The sequence below is a fragment of the Berghia stephanieae genome, chromosome 8, assembly GCF_034508935.2.
Source record: "Berghia stephanieae isolate SIO BIC M18660-M18661 chromosome 8, UCSD_Bste_1.3, whole genome shotgun sequence".
In the NCBI taxonomy this organism is placed as follows: domain Eukaryota; kingdom Metazoa; phylum Mollusca; class Gastropoda; order Nudibranchia; family Aeolidiidae; genus Berghia; species Berghia stephanieae.
In genome coordinates, this window is record NC_088367.1 from 50,626,439 (window position 1) to 50,651,526 (window position 25,088).

At 36.3% G+C, this 25,088-nt stretch overlaps 1 protein-coding gene across 2 annotated transcripts; it reads right to left on the reverse strand.

Annotated features, from left to right (window-relative positions):
- Nucleotides 1–1,943: 1,943 nt before the first annotated feature.
- LOC144978824 (myomodulin neuropeptides 2-like) lies at nucleotides 1,944–19,357 on the reverse strand. Of its 2 annotated transcripts, XM_078925367.1 has the most exons (5): nucleotides 18,983–19,357; nucleotides 12,766–12,868; nucleotides 10,991–11,029; nucleotides 6,311–6,448; nucleotides 1,944–5,029 (listed from the first exon to the last, which is right to left on the reverse strand). In XM_078925367.1, exons 1-5 carry the CDS (start codon nucleotides 19,038–19,040, stop codon nucleotides 4,774–4,776), a joined length of 594 nt encoding a protein of 197 aa, XP_078781493.1. In that variant the 5' UTR covers nucleotides 19,041–19,357; the 3' UTR covers nucleotides 1,944–4,773. The 2 variants fall into 2 exon arrangements, with proteins under 2 accessions (XP_078781493.1, XP_078781494.1); XM_078925368.1 differs by lacking the exon at nucleotides 10,991–11,029.
- Nucleotides 19,358–25,088: the final 5,731 nt, after the last annotated feature.

A 25,088-nucleotide genomic window follows, 5' to 3' on the forward strand; every position in this document is an offset into this window, starting at 1 on the left:
TTTGACGTCATGGTCGTTTATTGCTTCAGTCAAATCATACAAGAAAATCAAACATATTTTATATTATTTCTTTTTAGAACTAATTGAATTTTTAAAAATCTAATTTCCAATTGCTATTTGCAATAACCAAAGCTTCTATTCGTCTTCAACGAGCTACATGTGTATATTTGTAAAGCGCTTTGATCAGATTTAGTCCATGTTCAATTAGCTCTACATTATGCCTACTCGTAATTTTTGGTCTCTACATTGTCGTCGTTGATAAAATAGGAATTGAGAGACGATCTTTTCATTCTTGAGCAAATCTACTTACGACTGTTTCTATTTCTACGTCTTGAGTATCTACTATGGTTTTCTACCTATTATTGTGAGGTATTTTTAAAAAGAAGAAAAAGAATACATGACGAAGTAAAAGGAACAAAATATAAACAAAAACAAACAAACCAAAAAACAAAAAACAAAAACAAACAAAATGGAATTCGTAGCCAGAAACTATAACATTTCATTATATAAATGTTTTAGGTTTTGGGTGATATCTGGTTGTTGAGAACGGAATTCATAACTAGAAACTATAACATTTCTATATAAATGTATTAGGTTTTGGGTGATATCTGGGTGTTTAAAACGGAATTCGTAACCAGAATCTCTAGCATGAGACTCGAGCTGAGTTTATTTCCTCATTTGAGAAAGAAACTTTATATATGTTTATCATAATACTTCATATCTTATGAAGGGTAGCTAGTATAGCTGTTAGACGCGCAAAAAATGCTGCCAAAAAAAAGGAACAACAAAACATACCGCATAATTTCAGCGAGACAAAACGCATAATTAAGACTCTTCATAAAATACCCCTTATGTCTTTATTGTTTTTGTTTGTTTGTTTGTTTTTTTTTTTTTGGTTTTTTTTTTGGGGGGGGGGGTTGTTGGCTGAAGAAGGGTTTTGAGCCCGAAACGTTCCGTGTTTGGAATTTTGTTCTTTCATGAAGCTGTTATATTCATAATTGTTTATTACTTCATACAACACCAATGTGGTCGGCGGGTGGTTGGATGGGAGCATCACCCTTGAATCATATACCTATGATGTTCGCATGGGTGTACGATCCGATAGTGATGTCGTTTCTTCTTCTCTTTACTAGCCTATCCTGCTTCTTTGGTTTGTGATTGTATTTTTGACAGGGGATATTTTTTTTTCTGTAAATCTTCTGCCTGTTTGTTCTTGGTTATTTATAATTTAGCTTATGATATCTTTAGGTTATGATTTTGATTTACATTTGTACTATTTTTGTTAGATTGCTTGTTTTTTTGTTTCAGCGGTCTCTCATATAACCTCAATTGTGTTGGAAGAGACCTAAAGCAACAAACAAGCAAACCAATGTGGTCAGATGATTACCATATTATGCTGCCCAGACATGAACACGTAATCCTGTTCCGCAACAGGACAAGGTACAATAGACTTTAAAAGAATATTGTGCACACACGCATGGAACTGAAACAGTCACTGGTCTGTTCATGTGGTGAGGAGGAGGAAGGGGAGGAGCATATACTGCAGCGATGCAGCGCATACTCAACCGCATAGAGAAAAGATAATACGGCCCTCTGCAACTTCTCTACATAAAAAAAACAACTTTTCGGCCAGCTAGAAGAATTAAAAAAGGCGAGTGCCTTCGAGACGGGACTCCAGATATGAAGGTATACGAGAAGAAGAAGAAGAAGAAGAAGAAGAAGAAGAAGAAGAAGAAGAAGAAGAAGAAGATGATGATGATGATGATGATGATGATGATGATGATGATGATGGTGGTGGTGGTGATGATGATGGTGATGGTGATGATGATGGTGATGATGATGGTGATGATGATGATGGTGATGATGGTGATGGTGATGATGGTGATGGTGATGATGGTGATGATGATGGTGATGATGATGATGATGAAGACGAAGAAGATATGAAGGGTTATTTAGGCTTTTAATGATCTTTTAATACATCGTATATTTAAAATCAATCATAGTGATATCGGAAATCGATTATTTCTTTATCAAGCATTATTTTTTAGATATATTATTCGTCCACCGACTTTTATTTTCGTTTCATACTTGATACTGTTGATGTTCTGATAAAGTAACCACAATACAATCACCTTTCAAAGTATTAATTCTTATAACAAAATTATAACCAACCTCAACAAAAGCTCTCTAGCTTGAGCTACCCTACAGAACAAAGATTGCTATTAAGAAACACGACATTTTACAATCCATAAAGATTTTCAACCGGCCTCCTCTGGTCATGTTTTTGTACTCGAAAAGAAGAAATAACAATCAGGGGTATCCCAAGTCAATCTCAGGATGAACACATTTATACAACTGAATAAAGTCTCTGCGAATTCTCATTTATCTAATACTATAATTTCCGAAAGAGTTAAATAATGATAATAACGCTAAACATTTTTAATTGCGCCTCACCCTCGCTGGCTCTGGTCTCATTACACAGCATATGTAAAGTGAAATAAAATACACATGACAAATTAAATGTTTACACACCAAAACTAAAATTCTATTCTAAAAAGATGTGTTTTAAAAAGTTGCTTGAATATATCCAGAGTGGGTTAAAATTTCAATTTGACATCTTTGTTCAGACAAGCTGAAAATTGTGACCCATCGTCTCAAAACGGTAATATATCGGGATGAAGATCAAGAGAGAAAAAAACGTTGCTTAAAGTTGAAGAAATAGGAGGGTGAGTCAAAGAGTTATGGGACTTTAAAACAAATAGAATCAATACCATGCATCACTCCGCCTATTAACGCCTGAAATTAGCCGAGTAGAATGCTACTTCCCAACAGCCTCCGCCTTTCTCGATAGCAACAGTCCACCTTTTTGTAATGACATGTATCCCGTCCTCATAAAACTGAGTTGATTGAACTTTGAGCCAATCTTTCACTACTGTCTTGGCTTCTTCATCGTCTTCAAAGCGATGTCCCCTCATTGCCTCCTTCAGTGGACCAAAAAGATGAAAAGTCTGAAAATGTCAAGTCTGGTGAATTAAAAAGAATGATGAGACAGCGTTGCCCATCAAAATGCAGCGATTATCTCCCTTTTCCTGGCACTTGTGTGTGGAAGGGATTTTTCATGAAGAAATGATACTCATTCCATCTCCAAAGGCGATCTAAATCAACGAATTCTTGCTTTCAGTTGCTTCAAGGTCTATTTGTACGTCCAGAGTTGACTCCTCTAATGTCCTAAAACACTGTTGACATAAAGTTTTTGGTCTTTGGGGAAGAGGGCTGTCGCCATTCTCTTTGACTCAGGTTCAACTCACCTTTAACACTGCCTCTACAAAATGCCTGAGTTTTATAGACTTTACCTATGAGTTTAAAAATGACACTCGAGGTTTCTTCGTCGAAAACAAGAAATAAAGTGACACCTTTCTGTCGCTGACGGACATCCACGGAGGCAGCCATTATGAACTGTCATAACTTTTTCAAAATTTGACAGAATTAAAAATTTTAATTTTTGGTTTAAAGAGTACATGTGTTAGTTCAATTGACCAAGTTTGACGTCGCATGATAAAGAAATGAACTCAGTAGGACATTTGTTCCATTACTTATTTGACTCACCCTCGTACAATTCATTCCTTCCAATGAAGGCATTAATTCTAGAATTACAATTAAAGCACCAAAGAAAAATAAGACCAAGGATAATTAGTCTTTATTAGGGATCACAAATGTAGTTTCCAAAAGCATACATATCATCAAACTTTACTAATTTAACTGAAAATTCAATTTTAAGTATCACATTCAATCCGACATTAGACCGTTTTAAAACGATGGGTCACAATATAATCTGCAACACCTGGTTCACCAAAACATAATACCAGATTATTGCTGTTAGTTACACATAATAATAACAAAATCAACACAAGCGTTCATTCTATAAGACCATGCAGAACGAAGCTAACCATCAATAAGCATATTATTTTTAACTGTGTAATGTCTACTACCCTATAGAAAGGACAGAAATTAATTAACAAGAAGCATATCTAAAATTTGAAATAATGTACAGGTAAACACTGGATAATAATCGTTAAAAAATTGTCAATTTTATTAAAAACTGTAACCATGATCAACGCAAGGTGCCATTTTCCACAAGCCTAAAAAATTTTCGACAAGTAAACTATATTCAAAATTTGACATGGATTGGTAAAACTGGACAACAGTTCTATAAAACTGTACTACTTTTTAACATAGATTATAACAAAGCTCACCGCAAGCTTTTGCTTTCTACAACTCTAAAGAACAGTAAACTAACACAAAGCATATACAGTGTTTGTCATTTTCTAGTAAGCAGAGTAAAGTAACCGTTCTATGTTTTTAGTTTTATTAAAAATTGTAACCACGTTCAACACAATCTGTTGTTGTCTACTAGCTACACAACAAAACAAACTTAACTAACAAAATATTATGTCAAAATTTGACATTGGCTGGTAAACTCCGGACAATAACCAGTCTAAATAAATGGTAGTGGTTCTCAACACAACTTGCTATCAAAGCTCATCGAAAGTTTTTGCTCTCTACAAACCTAAAAAGCAAAGTCAATTAACAAAAAAGCATTATTATTATTACTATTATTTAACATTTGAAAGTAAACACTGCACAGTAAACTTTCTATGTAACTTTTATATTTTTTATCAAAATTTGTAACCAAACTCAACTCAAACTTCCTAGCTCCCTTTGACCCACCTGAACAATGTTTACGAACAAGAAATATTATAACATCTTAACATTTTACTGGTAAACACCCATAAGATCATCGCTAGCGCCTTCTGGGTTATTAGTTGGAAAAAGCTGGTCTCTGCCAATCCTGGGACGAGAAATTGCTTTGGTTTGAAGGTGGACCGGCCTGATATATCTACCAATCCTTGGTCTGACCACGGATCGGATCCGATTGAATGTGTCTTCGTCGATGACAGATCTCTTGTAGCGTCCGGCACGGGGTGGTGGCCGCATGTAGATCGTCCTTTCCAATAACTCTAAAAGCTCCCTGGAATTGAAAACAAAACAAATTGAAAAAATCAAACAAATAAGGCGAATCTCATAATATAAACACGCTTAGTGGTTCTTTCCAAAAGTAAACATTGCTCCTTGAAAATCGAAGAAATATGAATGGCAATAGTCACATGCAATAGAATCTTAAATTTAAGCGTCTACTTGCTGATGATTGTCTCATTCAGTCATACCAAGACCATTTCATACTTCAAAATAACCTCAATCCGCTCGGAATGTTAGCACAGAAGCAAATTTTATTTATCGCCCCAATAGTTGAGATCCGGACCCAAGTGCATAATCATCGACATCTCGACATTGAATTAGTATCTAAATTATATCTTTATCTTGAAAAAGTCATAATAAATTACTTTAGAAATAAATTATTTGCTCTCAGTATGGTCCAAAAATGCTCCAAAGTCCTGAATATACGTTCTTAAGAAGCTAGATTTTCATTCTCAAAACGATTTATTGAGTCAAAGAGACCTATGCAGCTCTGTAGCTGGAGCCAAAAATTCGTAGTACTAGGCAGGTTTGCATGACTTACTGGAGTAATCTTGACAACTTTATTTTATATTCAGCATCATAACAAGAATCCACAACAGATGATGTTCAACAAACTGCTGCATCAAGCCAATGTTGTATCTGCAGATATGGTTCAGGTACAGATATAAACTACACTTTGACAAGAAATTAAATGATATAGGTGGGGCCATTAGAGGGGTATCGAAATAAGATTCTTGAACTCATGCGTCTGAAATTTTGAACTCTTTCCCAATGCTCGCTTCCAAGAGTCGCACAGCACAGCGGCATTTGGGAACTTGTTCAACATTTGTAACACAGGAGTTCAATAATCTTACCGTCCAATCAAAACAATATGTATATAACATCGGTAAATTCTCAAACCCTTTCTATTTTCACCCTTTCCTTAGAGTTGAAACGCCTACGGCACAGAAGTGTCTGTAAACTAACAAACACCAGACCTGCCAAGTAGTGCGAAAAATTTGTAGAAAGACGAATTTTTGGTGCCAGCTACAGAGCTGCATAGGTATCTTTGACTCAATAAATCTTATTGAAAAGGAAAGTTTAGGTCTTTAAAACCACAATTCAGGCCTTTGGAGCATATTTGAATCATGCTGAGAGAAAATTGTTTATTTCTATCTATCTAAAGTAAAGTTTTCTTTTCTTTTTTCCCCTTGGAAACTACGAATTTTTGAAATTTCAAGATAGCAGCTCTGACAAACACGTCATTATTTACTTGCTTATATGCAATTTATACCTTCTGGTGAGTAATTCTCTTCCATATCTTGGAAGAGGTGGTTGGCGTCTGGTAGGGTCTCGACTTTCACCTGATAAGATTTCGATTAGTTGCCGGATCTCCTCGTCTGTCAAAGACAGTTTGTTTTCATTGGGATCTCTGGAATGGAGAAGAAATAGATGCTTAGAATAGAAACTAATATGACAGGAGCAATCGTGCATTTATTTTATTGATAAAGCAAAATAAATGTTAACTTAAGATGACACACGGATGATGCATGTTTATATATTCAATAACAATATGAACATTTCATGAGTACTATAATTCGTCCAAATAAGCGTGCTTACGATGCGTATGCATATATATATATATATATATATATATATATATATATATATATATATATATATATATATATATATATGGGTATTATAATGCGTTCAAATAAATACATATATATATATACAATTTTGAGGGGAGTGAGCTGGAATCATATAGAGTGCTCGACTTCTGGAAACTAAAGGTCTCAAACATACAATACAACATCACAGGGAACAGCGTCTCAAAACAAGCAAAAATTCTGCACAGTAAACACAAAAATACAACCTACTCCTAGAAGACAATTTATATCATCTAGTAAAAGAAAACCCCAACACGCTACACTAAACAGAAAGTGAGAGAGATATTCAGCACGTGCTTAAACAGGAGAAAATGTTTACACACTACACAACCCACTGAAACAACCACTACCCCAGCCAGACAACCCCCCCTCCCCCCCCCCACCAAACACTACACCACACCCAGCTCGCAAACACACACACACACATACACACATTTACATCCACACATCCACACACGCACATGCACACACATGCGCAACAAACCTACATCCGGAAACAACCATGGCGCCAACTGACTGAACACAAAAACATTCCACCGAGACACTAGGACTTTTAGAAAACCTCCCTGAAGATTCCAACAGGATGAAACAACGTTGTCGGAGAATGTAACAGAACGAGGTGAGAATAATTATATATAGCAAGAATAGGAAAGCAGGAACATAAAACACAAAGGCAATGTGTGGCCAATCGCGTCAGCCAAGTATTATGTCAGAATGGTCAGAATAAAGTAATTGAAAGTATAATAATTAATTTTAAAATAACATAATTAGAATTTGAGAAATTAAAATTTTTTTAACGTTTAAAAACAAAACAAAACTGAATATAACAGCTTCGAAACACCGCCCAAACAAAATACCAACCATTGGCTGAAGAAGGTAATATGAATGTATAAATGCAGAATAACTAACATGGACCGATAAAACACTGTTCTTTATTCCTAATATTTAAAATATAATTCAATAGCTGTGGAAAAAAACAACCATTTAAACATTTATAAACGTGGGATGATACAGACATGACATTGTGTAATGGAACGTTCTGGAATTGATGGATAAGTCAGCTGACATGAAATTTGTGATCCATCGCCTCAATTTGGTATTAGCTCGGGGTGGACCAAATCCAGTAAAATGAGTTAAAAGTGAAAACAGCAGATGAAATTACAAAATATGAGATTTAAGCTAATTTATATAAACTATTTTTGTTATTCCCTATCATCATCATCATCATCATCATCATCATCATCATCATCATCATCATCATCATCATCATCATCATCATCATCACTATCATCATCATCATCATCATCAGCAACAGCAGCAGCAGCATCATCATCTACATCATCCTATTCCATCGTGGCGTGTACTCTTGAGTACGTTGCCGGTCAACTGTCTCCACGTATTTAGTCATTTGCGGTGCCCATGAAGTCTGCGTTGCTTTTAAAATCACTTTTGGCAATTCTTAGGTTATTAAAATATGTCATTCTCTTTCTTCCTTTAGCTCTCTTTCCTTCGATCATCCCAGATGTTTCCAACTTTTCTATTTCGTATCTTCTCCACACATTATGTCCCAGAAACTGTAACTACCTCTTTCCGATGGTATATATCAATATTCTTCCATTTCTCACATTCACCAACACTTTTTCGTTCGGATACGTCAGTCCATGATAACCTCAACATCCTTCTATACATCCGTATCTCAAAATCTCAATGCCTCAATGCCCTGGTACATTCTTTAACAAGCGTCTACAGTTTTACAACCGTACGGTTTCACAACCGTATAAATAACATATGAAGACCACAGGGGAAGAACTGGTGATATCCAAATTTGGATATTTTTGAATTACTTCCCTTGATTTTAGCCATTGGTCCCTTCTTTCTTATCCATAAATATTATATGGAACAGCTGGCTATGTCACTCTCGACAGAGGATTTTTTGACAGGCACAAAATGGAAAAACAAGAGCTGTCCAAACGACAAAAGGGAAGAATTGGTTCTGTCCAAAATCATGTGATCGGTGTGAGGTCAGAATCTGACCTCAGCCAATCAGGATGCTTGGATTAGGTCACGGGTTTACCTAATCACCAAATGCATGATTATATATAAAAACTTGGAATATTTGAAAGAAATACTCAAAACAGGAGAAATGAGTCTTTGGAATGGAAATTTCCGTTAACTCAAATGTAAGGAAATGTAACATCACTAGTTTTACCCTTCATATTATCTCACTCAACCCTAACACCGACTATATCCGTAGTTTACTCGGGTTACTTATTTATTACCCTATGCCTATTTATTACATTTTTATGAGACAAATTATAGGCGTAGTATCAAAACTAATGGTTTTTAAAAAGTTTTTTTGCATGTTAATGGTAGTTGAATGAAGCGATCTATGCACATGCTGATTTTTAATACATTTTTTCCAATTTTGAAAAGTAGCAAAATTCTCTAGGATTGAGTGAGTTAAGCTTCCACTACTTTCATTCTGGTCTTCAACTATAGGAAATATGGGCAATGTTTATTAGTTCAAAATATCACAATTTAGACTTTTTTTTCGTCATTTTCCAGTGTTTGGTTCCACTCCACATAAAACCGAAATGAGACGATTTTGGGTAAAGATCTAGAGCAGTGAAAAACGAGCCAAAGGTTACATCAAAGAAATATCTGCCGAATATTGGAAAACACACATATTTAACAATTTGGCCAGAAATCTCGTCCTTCAAATATCGATCGATTTAGATAACTCTCATCTTGGCAAACACTCTCAAAACCGGGACTTCGGCGAAGTGGCGAAGTCCCGGGTTTGACAGTTTTTGCCAAGACGAGAGTCATTTAAATCGATTGATATTTGAAGTGAAGGACGAGTTTTTTGGCCAAATTTTTAAATATGTATTTTTCCTGTTTACGGCAGATGGAATAAGGTTGGATGAATAATGAAGGGTGAAAGAAAATTGGGAAGACACAAGGAGATAACATATGAAGACGACCCGTTTTTGAAGGGCAGTTCATCAAAAATGCTGGGTGGTTGGGAGGGGGGGGGGGTGGATGGGGTGGGGGGGGGGGTGGGAAGGGGGTGATATCTCTAACTGCGACCCATCGCTTCAAACCGGTTTTAATGTCGGGTTGAACCAGAAAACCGAGGTGGACTTTTTTTTTGCAGGTCTGATAACCCAAATCTTTACGGGCTCATTGTTTTAATGGAATTCTGAAAAAAATTGACGCAAAATATTGTCCATTACAACAATGTTAAACTAGCCCCATATTTGGGTTCGGATGTCAGACCTGCGTATATCACACATTGCAGAAAACTGATTTCGATGTTCAAATCATCAGAATTTTAAAACTTTATCTTTTTGTACTGTTTTTTTTTTTTTATGGAACAATAGTACACTCATTCATTTCAATGAAAAATGTAATCTCAATATAATACAAATACCATATTGTTTGTTTGGTGTTTTATTTTTGCTGTCTATTCAATTTTCAGAATCGAATCCACCACAACAAGATACCGTTTTGAGGGTTTGGGTCACATTCATATGATGACCTATTTGACATGCAAAAACCATCGCATTAACACTTAGATAGAGCAACGAGAAATCAGAAGTAAAAAGGCCGCAAATCGATATGTAAAATTCATGAATCGATACCTGAAATGCAAACACATTTCTACGTGAAATACACGAATAGAGCAGTATAATTAGGTGCCCCAAACGTAAACAATAACAAGTTGCTAATGATTTCCGTTAGGGACCGGAATAATTTACGCACAATATAGGTCTCCCAATTTTGTAGTTTGAGTTGTAGGCATTACACTTTCAGTATTGAAAATATGTTTACATAAAATCTAACAGTTGCAGAAATAATAATATAAGGCTAAGTTATTCTGAAAACCTAGCTCCGAATAATTCTCGTCTTGTTCACACCAGCGCAATAATTTGCTCTGGTCTAAAAATAGATAGACTGTAACTTTTTATAAAATTTACCTTTTGTTCCATAAAATATCCATATCTAGACATTATTTGATGCATGATCGAGTATTTATGAATATGTGTTTCTTTTTCCACCTAACAGCCAAATTTTAAAGGTTATTTTTTTCTATAATTTACATTGGAACGTGAGCTGTCAAGACAGGAACATGTGGTTTGCCATGTGCTTCTAGACCTTTGTTTACGTTTGGGGCACCTAATTTTACTGATCTATACACACAGGAAAAAAACAAACATGAATCGATACGTGAAATGCAGGAATCGAGTAGGCAAATTGGTAAGTGAATAGGTAGATAGATGATGAATTTGTCCCCTTACCTTTTTCCCAACCGAAGCATCGGAAGTCCGCTGTTAAATCTAACCAAAGAACACATAAAACGGGTCAACAAAATGATAAGTAAAGAGAGACGGAAACAATAGTCGAATAAAAAACAAACAAACAAACAAATCAACAAACCAAACCAATAAATAATATATTAACAACTGACTTTACTAATAGGGAAGAAAAATCGGGACTTCCAGCAATCTACTCTTTTGGTTCCTAAATCATTGGAAGTGTGTATGTAACCAGTCCTTCGGAGAACTAATAATGAATAGTTTATCTAAAGGTGGCATAGGTATATTGAGCTTTATATAGCGCAATATCCACTAAATGTGCTCAAAGCGCTTTACAAGGGGTCCCTGGCCAACAGCAACATTTAACATGTAGGACGGGACATGACGCCTGTTAGGCGATATTACAATTTTTCGGACAAAGGCAACGCTGTTAACGACCAGGTACTCATTTTACACCTGAGTAGGATGAGAGAATGTGAGTAAAGAGCCTTTTCCAAGGACTCAACTATACGCAGAGCGCGAGGCTCGAACTCATGACCTTTCGATCCGAAAGCGAGTGTCATACCACTAGACCACATAGCCGCAGGTATATCAGTTGCAGAATGATCTGAACAGGCAGATTCTTAGGATTACGGGACGTATAATAGCGACGATGGGTGATCTTTATTAACGACCAGCCTATTTAGACCAGATAGAAGTTAAGATACTCGTACCACCACTCTGAAAATGGAAGATCTATTTATGCAAGGTACGTATCCAGTCCTCCGGAAGAGAGGTTTTACACTTCCAATGAACTATGAACCTTTTTTTCAAACATCACACGTTTCTTCCCAAGTGACTTAAACAATGAAATAACTGAATAATAAATAAAAACTAAAAATAAGAAGAGAAGTAAATAAATCAAACAAAAATATTTTAAGTGGTGGATGGAATTTTATGCTTGTAACCCACCGTCTCAATCTGGTTACCTGTTGTCGGAATGAACTAGGTGAAACAAATCGAGTTTAAAGTCAATTTAATCAAAACTAGAATGAATATAACTTGTTGTTAAAACAAAAACCAGTTCACTGACGTACTCTGGACAGTCATGTATTTGAAAATTTGGCCAGAAAACTTGTTCTTCAAATATCGATCGATTTAAATGACTCTCATCTAGGCAAAAATTATCAAACCTGGGGCTTTAACTATAACTTCTCGAAATCCCAGATTTTGCGAGTTTTGTTGTTGGTTTTTACCAAGATGATGGTTATTTAAATCAATTGATTTTTGAAGGCTGGAATTTTCAAAACTTGCTAAGACGATTGTTCTACTCTTTTTGAGATTTTCAATCCATAAGATAAATTGAAAAGTAAATTTTATTTTAAGCATCATTTGGCACACACGAATTTACCTAAATTTGTTTGAATTTTAAAGTTTAAATATTAAGAAATAGAGAAATGTTGACCAAATGAAAAATGTTCCAAGAAAGAATCCTCAATATCTCAAAATGATTAAAACGGAGTTGGAAAACCACTCCTCATTTGTTAAAAAAAATTCTGGCCAAGTTTTATTTTCAAATCGTATCTTTCCAGAATACGGCATTTAGCTGGTTTAAGTGAAGATACAAAAACTCACTTTACTCAACGAGCGGTTTGATTCGGACTCAAATCTTGAAAATCAAGTGTAAAATTTCGATTTTAATCACCAGGTCCCACCCAGACATAATACCGTTTGAGATGATGGGTCACCGCTACAATGCGTCTGTTGACAGCCCTTACCGTTTCCCCAATCGCAGCATGTTTAGTCCCCTGTTGATTCGGACCATGTCCCACGGCCTTTTCGGGTCGACGTCATCTGAAGAGACTACTGGAACTGCACAAGCTGAAACAAGACGAGAATATTATGTGTGAATAACCAGTTTAAGATAAGCACTGAACATTGTTTTTGACCGATGTGTACTTATTTGCAGGGCTGATAACCCAAATTGTTATGGCCTCATTGTTGAAATAGGAAAGGCTCTTAAACCAACGCATTATGTTGTCCATTACAACAATGCTAGAACGAGCCCACAATTGCGTCAGGTTATTAGACCTGCAAAATAGTCGTTTTTGACCTATCGTCTTAAAATTGTATTATTTTGGATATTATAGTTGCTGAAAATTGAATTCTTCCTCTTATTAAAGGCGAATCCTTGTTGGACGTAGAAACATTCATTTCATTCATTCATTCATCCCATGATCTGGTGATCGTCGGGGAATACACGGGATGCAGATCTCACCACGTTCCGCCATTCTTCTCTATTGTTGACTTTCCATCTCCAAGAATTCCTTCATCTTCATTCCTGTCCATTCTCTGATATTATCCATCCAAACTCTCCTTTGTCTTCCTCTTCTTCTTCCTCCTTCAAGGGTGCCCTCCATCACCGTTCTACACAAACCTTCATTGTCTCACATTGTAACAGCAACGCGTAACATGTAAGACGAGAGGTGAGGCCTGTTAGGCGTAATCACAATTCTTTTTCAACAAAGGCAATGCTATTATCTGCCAGGTACTCATTTTATAGTTGAGTAGGGTGGAAGATTGTGAATCAAAATATTTTCAAGTAAACTCAACTGTGCTCAGTCCAGAGCGGGACTCGAACACTGGACCAACAGGTCTGTAGGCCAGTGTCGCCTCAAAACCATAAAGCCACACTAAGGCAGTAACCCTGCCCCCCCCCCTCCCCAACCCCCCTCGTACAAAGCAACGTATTGCATTTTGGCCAGAAATATATTGCTCCAAATATTAATAAATTAATGTGGCATTCTACTTGTTCACACCGTACCCCGGAAAGACACCGTATTTAAAGATTTGGCCAGAAAACTTGGCCATCAAATATCGATCCCCCATTTTGCCACACACAAAAACTCTCTAATCTGGGGCTTTAATGAAGACATCTAGAGGTCCCAGGTTTGAGAGTTTTTACCAAGAAGAGGGTCATTTAAATCGATTGATATTTGAATGACGAGTTTTTCTGGCCAAATTTTGAAATACGGGTATTTCCGCTGCTCTATTTATAGAGGGGAATTTTAGGCCCTGACGTCACTCAAGTGGGACAGTCACAAAATATTTTCAAATGAACTCTTCCAATATTTCCCACTCAAGTAAATGATATGCCAGGCGCTTTAGGGAATGGTGCGCAGATCATATTTTGTGAAATTAAGTTATCGGTATGGTATTAAAAAGCAAACAATTTTCTACATACTGCCTTTTCTTTCATAAAGAAAATGTTAAAAGTACCCTAAGTTATAGCAATTTGAAATTCACTAACAGTAGAACATTTGTTTTGAGAAAATCGGAAAGTTTGGCTATTTCCGGTTCAGACAACAATTTAAATATTTTGATTTATTATATAAAATATTAAATCAAAAAATATTTAAGGAGCAGAGTTTTCTTATCTTCTAAATCTTATGAAAATATGCAAAATGATTAGACTATTATATTTTTTAAAAATCCAGATGGAGAGAAAAATAAAGTGATTAACTGTGACTCATATATAAGGAAACAAGAAAAAGTAAACAACGTTTCGGCCGTTGGCCTTCGTCAGGAGACAAACAATAAAACACAAAAATGTAAAGTTACAAAAATCACATTTTGTCAAAACTGCGGCAACTGATGAGTAACAATGCTTATGTGAAAAATGTTTTGGTGCCCGCCCATTTACAGCATGTAACTTTAGTACCGACCTGTTTGGCGTCCTGCTTCTGTTACTCACTTGTGTCAAGAAGGGCGTTGGATACATCAACAGAAAGACAAATCTGTCTACCTCTTTAAGATAAAAACCACGTATCAACATTTTTTCTCTTATGTAAAATAGGGAGTGAGATCAGGGTTGCCAGATTAATTTCAGGGATTCTGCCAACTGGATTTAAAAAATCTGCCAAATACCACAAAAATCTGCCAAACCGTACTATTTATAATACCCCCTTTGAAAACTCATCAGTTTTGTTAAACAAAAAATTCTCAAGGCCGATGTCATAATTTTTTTTCATTTTCCAAGTTTTAAAAAAAATCACCAATACATAAAAATTGCCATGGAAAACGTGGAGTAGACCCATACATTAATCCCTAGGCCTCGGAAAATAAAATCTGCCAAATATCTGCCAAACTGCCAAACCGATTTTTCTCTGCCAGACGACTTCAAATTCTGCCAAAAAAAGGACACTTGGCAGAAAATCTGCCACATTGGCAACCCTGAGTGAGATTAGCGGAAGAGTAGCGTCCCTTGATTGGACGTCACCCATAGTCTGTGACGTCACCGACGTAAAAGTTATTAGAGAGAGCACGTCATGTCGGTTGTGCGCATGCGTCTCTCGTCCTCATTTTCCTAATTTTTAGACAGTAGGTTACATTTGATTTATGCTCTATCTTGGCTAACTGACAAAAACTAACCGTTAGTCAAAGTGATATGAAGAAGCTGCTAAAATCCGTGGACTGTAAAAAGTAATGAACAAAAATGAATATAACCGCTTCAAAAAAAAAGAAAAAAGAAAAAAAAAAAGAACAAATAACACAATACCAAACATTGGATCTTTTGGGCTCAAAACCCTTATTCAGCCAACAACAAACAACAATAAAAACATAAATACATTAAACTAAACTATTAATGAAGTGGCCGAGTGGTTAAGGAATTGTACTGTGACCGGGAAGGTCCTTGGTTCGAGCCCCGCTTCAGGCACTGTCGTTTGTTTTTTTTTCCTTGGGCAAAATTATTAACCCTCAATTTGCTCACTTTGGACAAAATGGGTGATTCCTGTTGACATTAGACATCCTGTTTGATGGATTATCTATATTCCTTCATGGAATGCCTAGGCGACGATATCTTATGATGTCGTGGCGGAAGAACATAATTTTTATTTTAGACTATTTATACTATGAATCAATATGCACCTATTAGCAATTTTGATAACCACTCGCTATAGGGAAGAAGAATCGTGACACTAAACCCTCCACTCTTTTGGTTCCTAAATATTTGCGAGTGGATATGTAACCAGTCCTTCGGGGTACTAAAAAAAATAAAGAATTGAGCTTTATATAGTGCAATATCCACTAAATGTGCTCAAAGCGCTTTACAAGGGGTCCCTGGTCAACAGCTACATTTAAAATGTAGGATGGGACATGCCGCCTGTTAGGTGATATTACAATTTTTTGGACAAAGACAACGCTGTCAACGGCCAGGACCTTCCGATCCGAAAGCGAGTGTCATACCACAAGACCACATAGCACATAGCAGAGTACTAATGATGAATAGGTTACATAAAGGTGACATAACGTTTTCGGTAGTAGGATTTATAGGCATATTCTCAGGATCACGATACGTAAAAGAGTGAGAATGGAAGGTCAATATTGTAATCAGCATAGACTTAAACTAGAAAATAAGATACCATCACTCTGAAACCAGACGATTATTTACACAAGGTGTGTATTCAGTCCTCCGTTAGAGTGGATTTACACTTCCAATAACCGGGGCATTCAAATATACCAGGAAATGACAATGCAGACAGACTAGCCAGACTTGGATCAACACTTTTACAACCATTAATTCCAGTATCCTTAGACACAGCGAAACAAATAATCAAAACAAATAAGAGAGAAGAATGGATGAACAGTTGGGCAATGAGCACCACGGGTAGATGTATGTTTTCCCATATGACCACTCCTGTAAAGACTGATTGCCTAAATAAGCTCCGAAGACACCAGCAAAGCACCATATTTCAACTAAGAACACAACACATACCGCTCAACAACCATTTAAGCAAAATTACAAAAGACACATCCCCTTCCTGCACCCTATGTCAACACCCCAATGAAACAGTAACACACCACATGCTTGAATGTCAACCTCTTGAAGACCTGAGATGCACATTCCTCCCACCAAATCCAAGCATCAGTAACACACTTTATAGTCACCTGGAACAACTACAAAAGACCCTAACTTCTAGGGCTAGAGCTCAGGTGGTCGCTGGTTCGGATAAGTAAGTAAGTAAGTTACACTTCCAATGAAAAAGGAACCAGTTTTGTTTTTTTTTTTTACGTCACTCTTTTCTTTCCTTTTATGGGCTTTGTTTAATAGTGTGTTGTAGTGGAGTTTATTTTGCGTTGGTTCGAGAGTATTTCCATTTCAAAAAATCAATGAGCCATAGACGAGGTGTACTTATTTTCAGGTCCGATAACCCAATTCCTTATGGACTCATTGTTGTAATGGAAATCTTTAAAAAATGACACAAAATATTGCCCATTGTTTATAACAATGCTAAACTAGTCCCATAATTGCTTTCGGATGTCAGACCTGCATATATGTACACGTCGGCCATAAACAATATAGGTTATCAGACCAGCAAATAAGTGCAAGTATCTTTGAATGCATTAAACTCTAGATTGAAAAATTGGGGAACACGTTATGTAATATATGATGTGTCAAATTGAATTGTGCACATATTAGACTTCATTCAAAATTTAGATGGTGAGCATTATAATGATGACCATGATTTGTCCTCCAGAGCCATTAGGCCCAGGGAGCCGGAATTTATCCCGGTCTCTGTAGCGCGAAATGGACCATAACAATTGCTTGCTACTCTTTGGATAGGATGCTAGTCTTTCGCAAAGTATATTCCGCCAGGTTTGACAGCTACCCAATAACTGCTGCGTGGACAGTGGGATCAGAGAAAAAATAAAAATTTCTACCGCACTCGGGATCGAACTCGATCCCTTTGTGTGTAACGCGAGTGATCTACAAACCAAACTAAACTTATGCGGCTATGCGGTTTAGTGGTATGACACTCGCTTTCGGATCGGAAGTTCCTGGGTTCGAACTTCGCTCGGGGCATAGTTGAGTCATTGGAAAAGACTCTTTACTCACATTCTCTCACCGAACTCAGGTGTAAAATGAGTACCTGGCCGTCAACAGCGTTGTCACTGTCCGAAAACAATTGTAACATCGCCTAACAGGCGACATGTCTCGTTCTACATGTTACGTGTTGCTGTTGGTCAGGGACCCCTTGTAAAGCGCTTTGAGCCCGTTTAGTGGATATTGCGATATATAAAAAAAGCTTAAGACTCAATTTATGATTTTCTTCTTTGCTTTTGTGCTTCATGTCCATGATACTTGAGAGGTTCAGCAGATCGTGCGAGTCGCGAATCACGTATTACGTATCTATCACATGATCATTCTCATTATACAGTCGCTATGCGTTTTTTTAAAAAAATATGGGTCACGGAAATGCTTTTACTGTGACACCGAATAAAAAATCGCAAAGTATGAAAATGATCACGTGATAGATACGTGATACGTGATACGTTATACGTGATTTGTATGTTCTGCTAAACCTCTCTAATGTCTAAATATATTTTTTACAGTAGTCTGTCTACTAATCCGTGAGTCTCTTGACTTTTCGTTAAGGAAATGTAAGAGAAGATAATAACAGATCGCTCACCAAAGAAAAAAAATCCATAACACCCCCCCCCCCCCCCCCACACACACACACAAAGATAATTGCATATACACCAATAACTATTCAAAAAACAAACAAGTAGAACACAACAATGATAAAAGATAAAGCACAACATAAACAGATGAAATATGTATTGTGTAAAAGACAATTTATAGTGCGGCTATTTGGTCTAGTGGTATGACACTCGCTTTCGGATCGGAAGATCCTGGGTTCGAGCCTTTGGAAAAGGCTCTTTACTCACATTCTCTCACCGTAATCAGGTGTAAAATGAGTACCTGGCCGTTGACAACGTTGTCTTTGTCCGAAAAATTGTAACTTCGTCTTACAGGCGTCCTGTCCCGTCCAACATGTTAAATGTTGCTGTTGACCAGGGACTCATTGTAAAGCGCTTTGAGCACATTTAGTGGAGATTGCGCTATATAAAGATCAATTTTACGAGAATTTTACGAGGAGAAAAAAATACATTCAAATCGCTTAACGACATCATTTTTTCATTTACACATACCTGTTAAATACAGTACGAAGGTCACTGCACAGCAACACCAGGGGCAATTTATCAACATTTTGAAAGAATCGAGGTAGGTGTAATATTATTATAACAAACACAAAATTTACTGTAAATGTTTGAACAAAGTTGACTGAAGAACAGAAAACTTTAATGAATAATTAATGACGTAACATATAAACTGTCCTCAAAGAAAATTATATTGAAAATTTATTTTTCAACAATTTTGTTGTTTCATGTGTTAATTATTACTTAAAATTTAATTTCTAAACTATATTTTTTTATTGGTGATGAAGGTGTGTCGTAGAAATGGTTTTGTAATCTTAACGACACGGTTTTATAATAGGTTCCCTCTCTATCTTTTGGCCCTAAAATGATTATTTGTTTTCGGAGTAGGCTATTTATAGGGAAGCTCTATAGTTAAGGAAAAGAAAGCAGGAGTCCACGTGATGAATTGGTGCATTTTGATTGGACGCTTGGACAGCTACGTCATCGAAAACCATGCTGCGAGGGTGTGGTATGTAGGTTGGAGGGGTGTTGGTGTTTGTGCAATGTTAAATTGGTGTGGGGGTGAGGATTGATGTGTGTGTGTGTGTATGTGTGTGTGGTTTCAAAAGTGTATGAAAAACTCCTACACACAAATGGAGTGATAATTAGATACATATAGATTGATAAGAATAGAAAGAGAGAGAGAGAGAGAGAGAGAGAGAGAGAGAGAGAGAGAGAGAGAGAGAGAGAGAAATGGGCGTGGAAGGTAGAGAGAATACACACACGCACAGAAAGAGAGAGAAAGGGAGAAGAGAAGAGAAGACAGAGGGAGAGAGAGAGAGAGAGAGAGAGAGAGAGAGAGAGAGAGAGAGAGAGAAATGGGCGTGGAAGGTAGAGAGAATACACACACGCACCAGGGACGGCTGGTAATAATGGGCAGGGTGGGCAAATACCAGCCTGTTTTTTCAAGTTATATGCTGTATTACCAGGTCCGAAATAATCAAATCTAAATTAGATAATTTCAAAAGTTACTACTTAAAATTGATACTTTGTACTGAAATCAATTTGTGTGTATTTTTGATAGATTGCGAATCACCACCATGCATCCCGTAATACATAAACCAGGATACGCTCCTGTTCTTTTTATCACCCCCCCCCCCCCCCAACCACTCCACTCCACTCCGCCCACATCGTCATCTCATCGTCACGTCGCCTGACGGTGATTTTGCTGTCTGGCCTCTCTAGTACTAGGTCGGGCTAATTCAAATGAGCCCACCTTATTAACCAGTGTACACTAAATAGAGATTTTGGCAAACGAACTTTTTCTTATTTATTGCCTTACTTGTGCTGGGAAGGTTCCAGTATTGAATTAAATTTATTAATTTACTAATATTATATCAATTTAGTATTAGTTTGTGTTGTTTTAATATATTTGTTTATCCATTTAAATTATTTCTTTTTTTTTCCCCTCGTTTTCTTTAGTGTTTCTCAAAACTCATTTATTTAAATTGTTTTCTTATTTGTTTGTTGTTGTTGTTGTTGTTTTTGTTGTTGTTTTTTTGTGTTGTTTTTTAACAAATTAATTTGTTAATTCTTTTTTTTTTTATTATTCTTAAAGTAATTACCGCTGTATTTTTATTGCCAGACTAAATATTTTTGCAAAACAATGTAATTTTCTATTGTATTCCCTCTAATAAAACAAAACACTTTTATTCAAAAGTCACGACTAAATAAATATATAAAATACAACCACCATTTTGGTTTTCTCAACAATTGAATTAGTATACGAGAAATACTCTTCTGAGTAAGGAGATAGTTGAATTCTAAGTTATAGAGGAAATACGGAAGGGTGGGCAGATTCCGTACTTGCCCGTCCTGAAGCTAATACATACATAAGATGGTTCGCGATGAAGAGGCGGGAAGCAAGGGATTGGTTGGGTAAGGAGCAAAGATAACACGGTAATTATTGTGACGATAGTCAAACGAATACATGAGGAGAGATTGGTAACATTATTTTGTCTTAATTATATTGTATGAAGTATTGGCGAAAGCCTAATATTAAATAAACGTTGTTTTTGTTTGTCTTATTTTGACTATGGAACTGATACTGATACTTGTCATAGCAGACCTGCCTACTTTAGATAGGAAAATAAAAATCGTAGTTTTCAGGGCTAATAAAATCGTAGATATTTTAACTACCCTTTAAAAAAATCACCGGAATTTTCGTCTGTTTTGATAGATATCAAATTTTAAAAAACGAGAAAAAATAATTGGAAACGTAATAATGATGGTGATGGTGGTATAGTGGTAGCGGTGGTGGTAGTAGTAATGATGATGGTAATATTATTATTATTATTATTATTATTATTATTATTATTATTATTATTATTATTATTATTATTATTATTATTATTATTATTGTTATTATTATTGTTATTATTATTATTATTATTATTATTATTATTATTATTATTATTATTATTATTATTATTATTATTATTATTATTATTATTATTATTATTATTATTATTATTATTATTATTATTATCATTGTTATTATTATTGTACGTATTGGTGGTATTACTATTGTTGTATTTTTTTTTGGTGGTTATTAATGGTATCAGTTTATTGTTTGGTCCCATTTGCCATTATTTTCCACTTTCATGTATGTGGTCATCAAATTGTATGATTAATTGGCGAAAGCCTAAGATTGAATAAATTTTGTAATATCGTATGGTAACCATCATTGTCGACGACATCGTCGTTATCATAATCATCATCATCATCATCATCATCATCATCATCATCATCATCATCATCATCATCATCATTAACAACAACAACAACAATATTAACAACAAGTACAACAATAGAAATAAAAACAATATCAACATCACCATACAATTTCCGTCATCGTCTCCACAACTATCATTCTAACCAACAACACCACCAAAACCACTACCATAATTACCCCTCACCGCCTCGTCTTCCTCCTCCTCCTCCACCACCACCACCACCGCTACCACTATTCCAACCACTACCACCACCGGCACAATCATTCTGACCACCAAGACAGCAGTAAAAATTATGCAATTTGAGCTCTGAATGAAACTCGAGTCATATCGCTGTTGTTGCTTCTCCATGAAAACTTTAAGGTTACTACGTACTACTGAAAACCAGAAATATGTAAAAGCAATATTAATATCGCCGTTGAGGGATTAAAGCATCTCTTTAATTTTTCGAGTGAAGGAAATGGACTTGTATTGTCAAGGTGTTGTCGCATTATGTCTCGTCGCTTTATTTTTTAGTTGTATTCTCTTTCGTGATTCATTTTTGATTACGTTTGGAAGAATTAAAATCTACTGGTATTGTCATTTCATTGTGAATGTGATTATTGGTGGTTGAAATATTTTTTGTTTAAAGGCGAAAAAAAAAAATCAAAAAAAAATTTTATTAAAAAAAAACAACAAAAAAATAAAAAATAAAATATATATATATATATATATATATATATATATATATATATATATATATATATATATATATATATATATATATATATATATATATATATATATATGTGACCGAATCCTCTTTGCCCAACCACTGTAAATAGGCTAGAACCGCCACTGACACGCACAGAAAGAGAGAGAAAGGGAGAAGAGAAGAGAAGAAAGAGAGAGAGAGAGAGAGAGAGAGAGAGAGAGAGAGAGAGAGAGAAATGGGCGTGGAAGGTAGAGAGAATACACACACGCACAGAAAGAGAGAGAAAGGGAGAAGAGAAGAGAAGAAAGAAAGAGAGAGAGAGAGAGAGAGAGAGAGAGAGAGAGAGAGAGAGAGAGGGAGAGAGAGAGAAGGATTGCGTGTGGGCGGTAGAGAGTATACAAACACATACAGAGAGAGAGAGAGAGAGAGAAAGGGAGAAAGAGAGAGGGAGAGAGAGAGAGAGAGAGAGAGAGAGAGAGAGAGAGAGAGAAGAGAGATAGATAGAGAGAGAGAAGAATGTATGAAGTGCATAAGTGGGTGGTGTGTTTGTGTGTAAAAGTATGTGTGTGCATGTGTGTGTGTTTCCATGTGTGTGTTCATTGAGTAGGGTGGGAGGGTCCGAAAGAAGACTGCTAAATTGATCAATAGTACCTAGAATGATTTCGATTGGTCCTCAGCCCCTTCCATTCTCCGTCACTAACCGGAAGTTAAGGCCAATTACGGCGGGAAACCGCCCTGCACCACTTTGCACTTATAGAATCACTAGAACGTCCGTATGATGTTCGTATGACGTTGGAATGACAGTGCTTCACTTTTCAACTGTTGTAAGAAATGTTCAAGACTTTTGATTTTTGTCGAGCTTAAATGTTGACATATGTGACCCTCCGTCTCAAAACGGTATTATGCCGGGATGATTCAGACCCTAGAAAGTGAATTTAGAGATAGAATGATGAGAAATTGGACCTTAGAAGTTTTTGTAAAGCAAAAATTGGTATTTATACTCCAGCATAACGTACAGAAATTAAACCCAAGTTTGATATTTGTGGCAATGAATTCAATTTCCCTGACCGAGTGGATCCCGACATAATACCGCTTTGAGACGGGGGGGAGGGGGGGGGGGGGGGGGGGGGTTCACATATTTGATTGACGCATCTTTAAAAAAATGTTTACGGACAGAATAAAAAAGTGTACACTTATAGAATCACTAAAACGTCCCTATGATGTTCGTATGACGTTCAAATAAATTACATTGCTTCACTTTTCAACTGTTGGAAGAAATATTTAGGTCTCTTGATTTTAGTCGAGCTTGGGTGTGGAATTGTTTAATTGCCTCATCTTTAAAAATTTGTGGCGACAGAAAATAAAAGTCTGCACTTATAGAATCACTAAAACGTCCCTATGATGTTCGTATGACGTTCAAAAAAATTACATTGCTTCACTTTTCAAGTGTGTTGGAAGAAATATTTAAAGTTTTTTGATTTTTGTCGAGCTTGGGTGTGGAAATGTTTGCTTGACGCATCTTTAAAAATTTGTGACGAACCAAAAATGTTGGGTTTTTTTTGCGTTGTTTTTTTTTTACCGAGGTGTCGTTATTTCTACCCCCTTGCTGATTCACTGAATCTAACTTACTTACTTACTTACTTACTTACTTAGGCCGCCCCTAGGGGCGCCCAACATGAGCCACAAGTCTTCGCCATTCTGTCCTGTCCTCCATAAGTGTACGCAGCTCCCGGGTGTTGTCCATTCCTGTATCATCTAGCAGACAGTCAATGTAAGTTTTATTCTGCCTGCCTCTGCTTCTGTTTCGCTCAGATAGTTCCCAGAGCACAAGACCACTGACTCACTATCCCCTTTTAATAAAATCTTCTAAGAGCAAAATGACTGTAGTGCCAACGTGTACTTATATGCAGGTCTGATAACCCAGATTATTATGGGCTCATTGTTGTACTGGAAATCGACGTCTACTCTCAAACCAACGCAATATATTCTCTATTATAACAATGTTAAAGCAAGCCCATAATTGCGTTCCGTTGTCAGACCTGCCAATAAGTGCACGTGGTGTGGTAGATACCCATAATAATACTGCCGTTAAAAAAAAAAAAAAAGAACACAGTATGTGCTATTTGGTTAACTTTTCAAATTCTGTGTTTTTTTTTAAAAAACAACGGCAGAAAAGGTCATTTGACGCTGGGAATCGTCAAACTATGGCCGCCCAATAGACACGTAGATAACCACGCCTCTCGGACAATCGTCATAATGTAAACAATGGCAGTGATTGGTAGACACAGCAACCTACACAGATTTTACTATCGATGGTATGTGTTTAAGTAAAATATCCAAAAGTTCAACCGCGTAATCAATAAAACTAACACAGAAAACTATGTAAATTTAAACTTTTATTATCTGATGGAGAAAATCGTGTGATAACTAGATAGTCACCCATTTGGTGGTATAAAGACAATAACAATGATCAGTGATTGGTCGATTTCATTCACGTTTCTGTTTATAAACAAGCAACTATGTTTGTCCGAGCACGTGTGAGGTTGTGCCACAAATTCCATGTTTTGATCGGTCAAAAATCTACTGGTTAATACTCTTCAACAGTCATAACGTCACTTCCTTCCTAATGACG

Excerpts from the sequence above, each read along its gene's own strand:
- LOC144978824 (XM_078925367.1), bottom strand. The coding sequence starts at position 19,040 with ATGTTGATAAATTGCCCCTGGTGTTGCTGTGCAGTGACCTTCGTACTG. Across the intron at positions 12,869-18,982 it reads CTTCGTACTGTATTTAACAG|CTTGTGCAGTTCCAGTAGTC; the intron begins GTATGTGTAAAT and ends GTCTTGTTTCAG. Across the intron at positions 5,030-6,310 it reads AGAGAATTACTCACCAGAAG|GGAGCTTTTAGAGTTATTGG; the intron begins GTATAAATTGCA and ends TTTCAATTCCAG.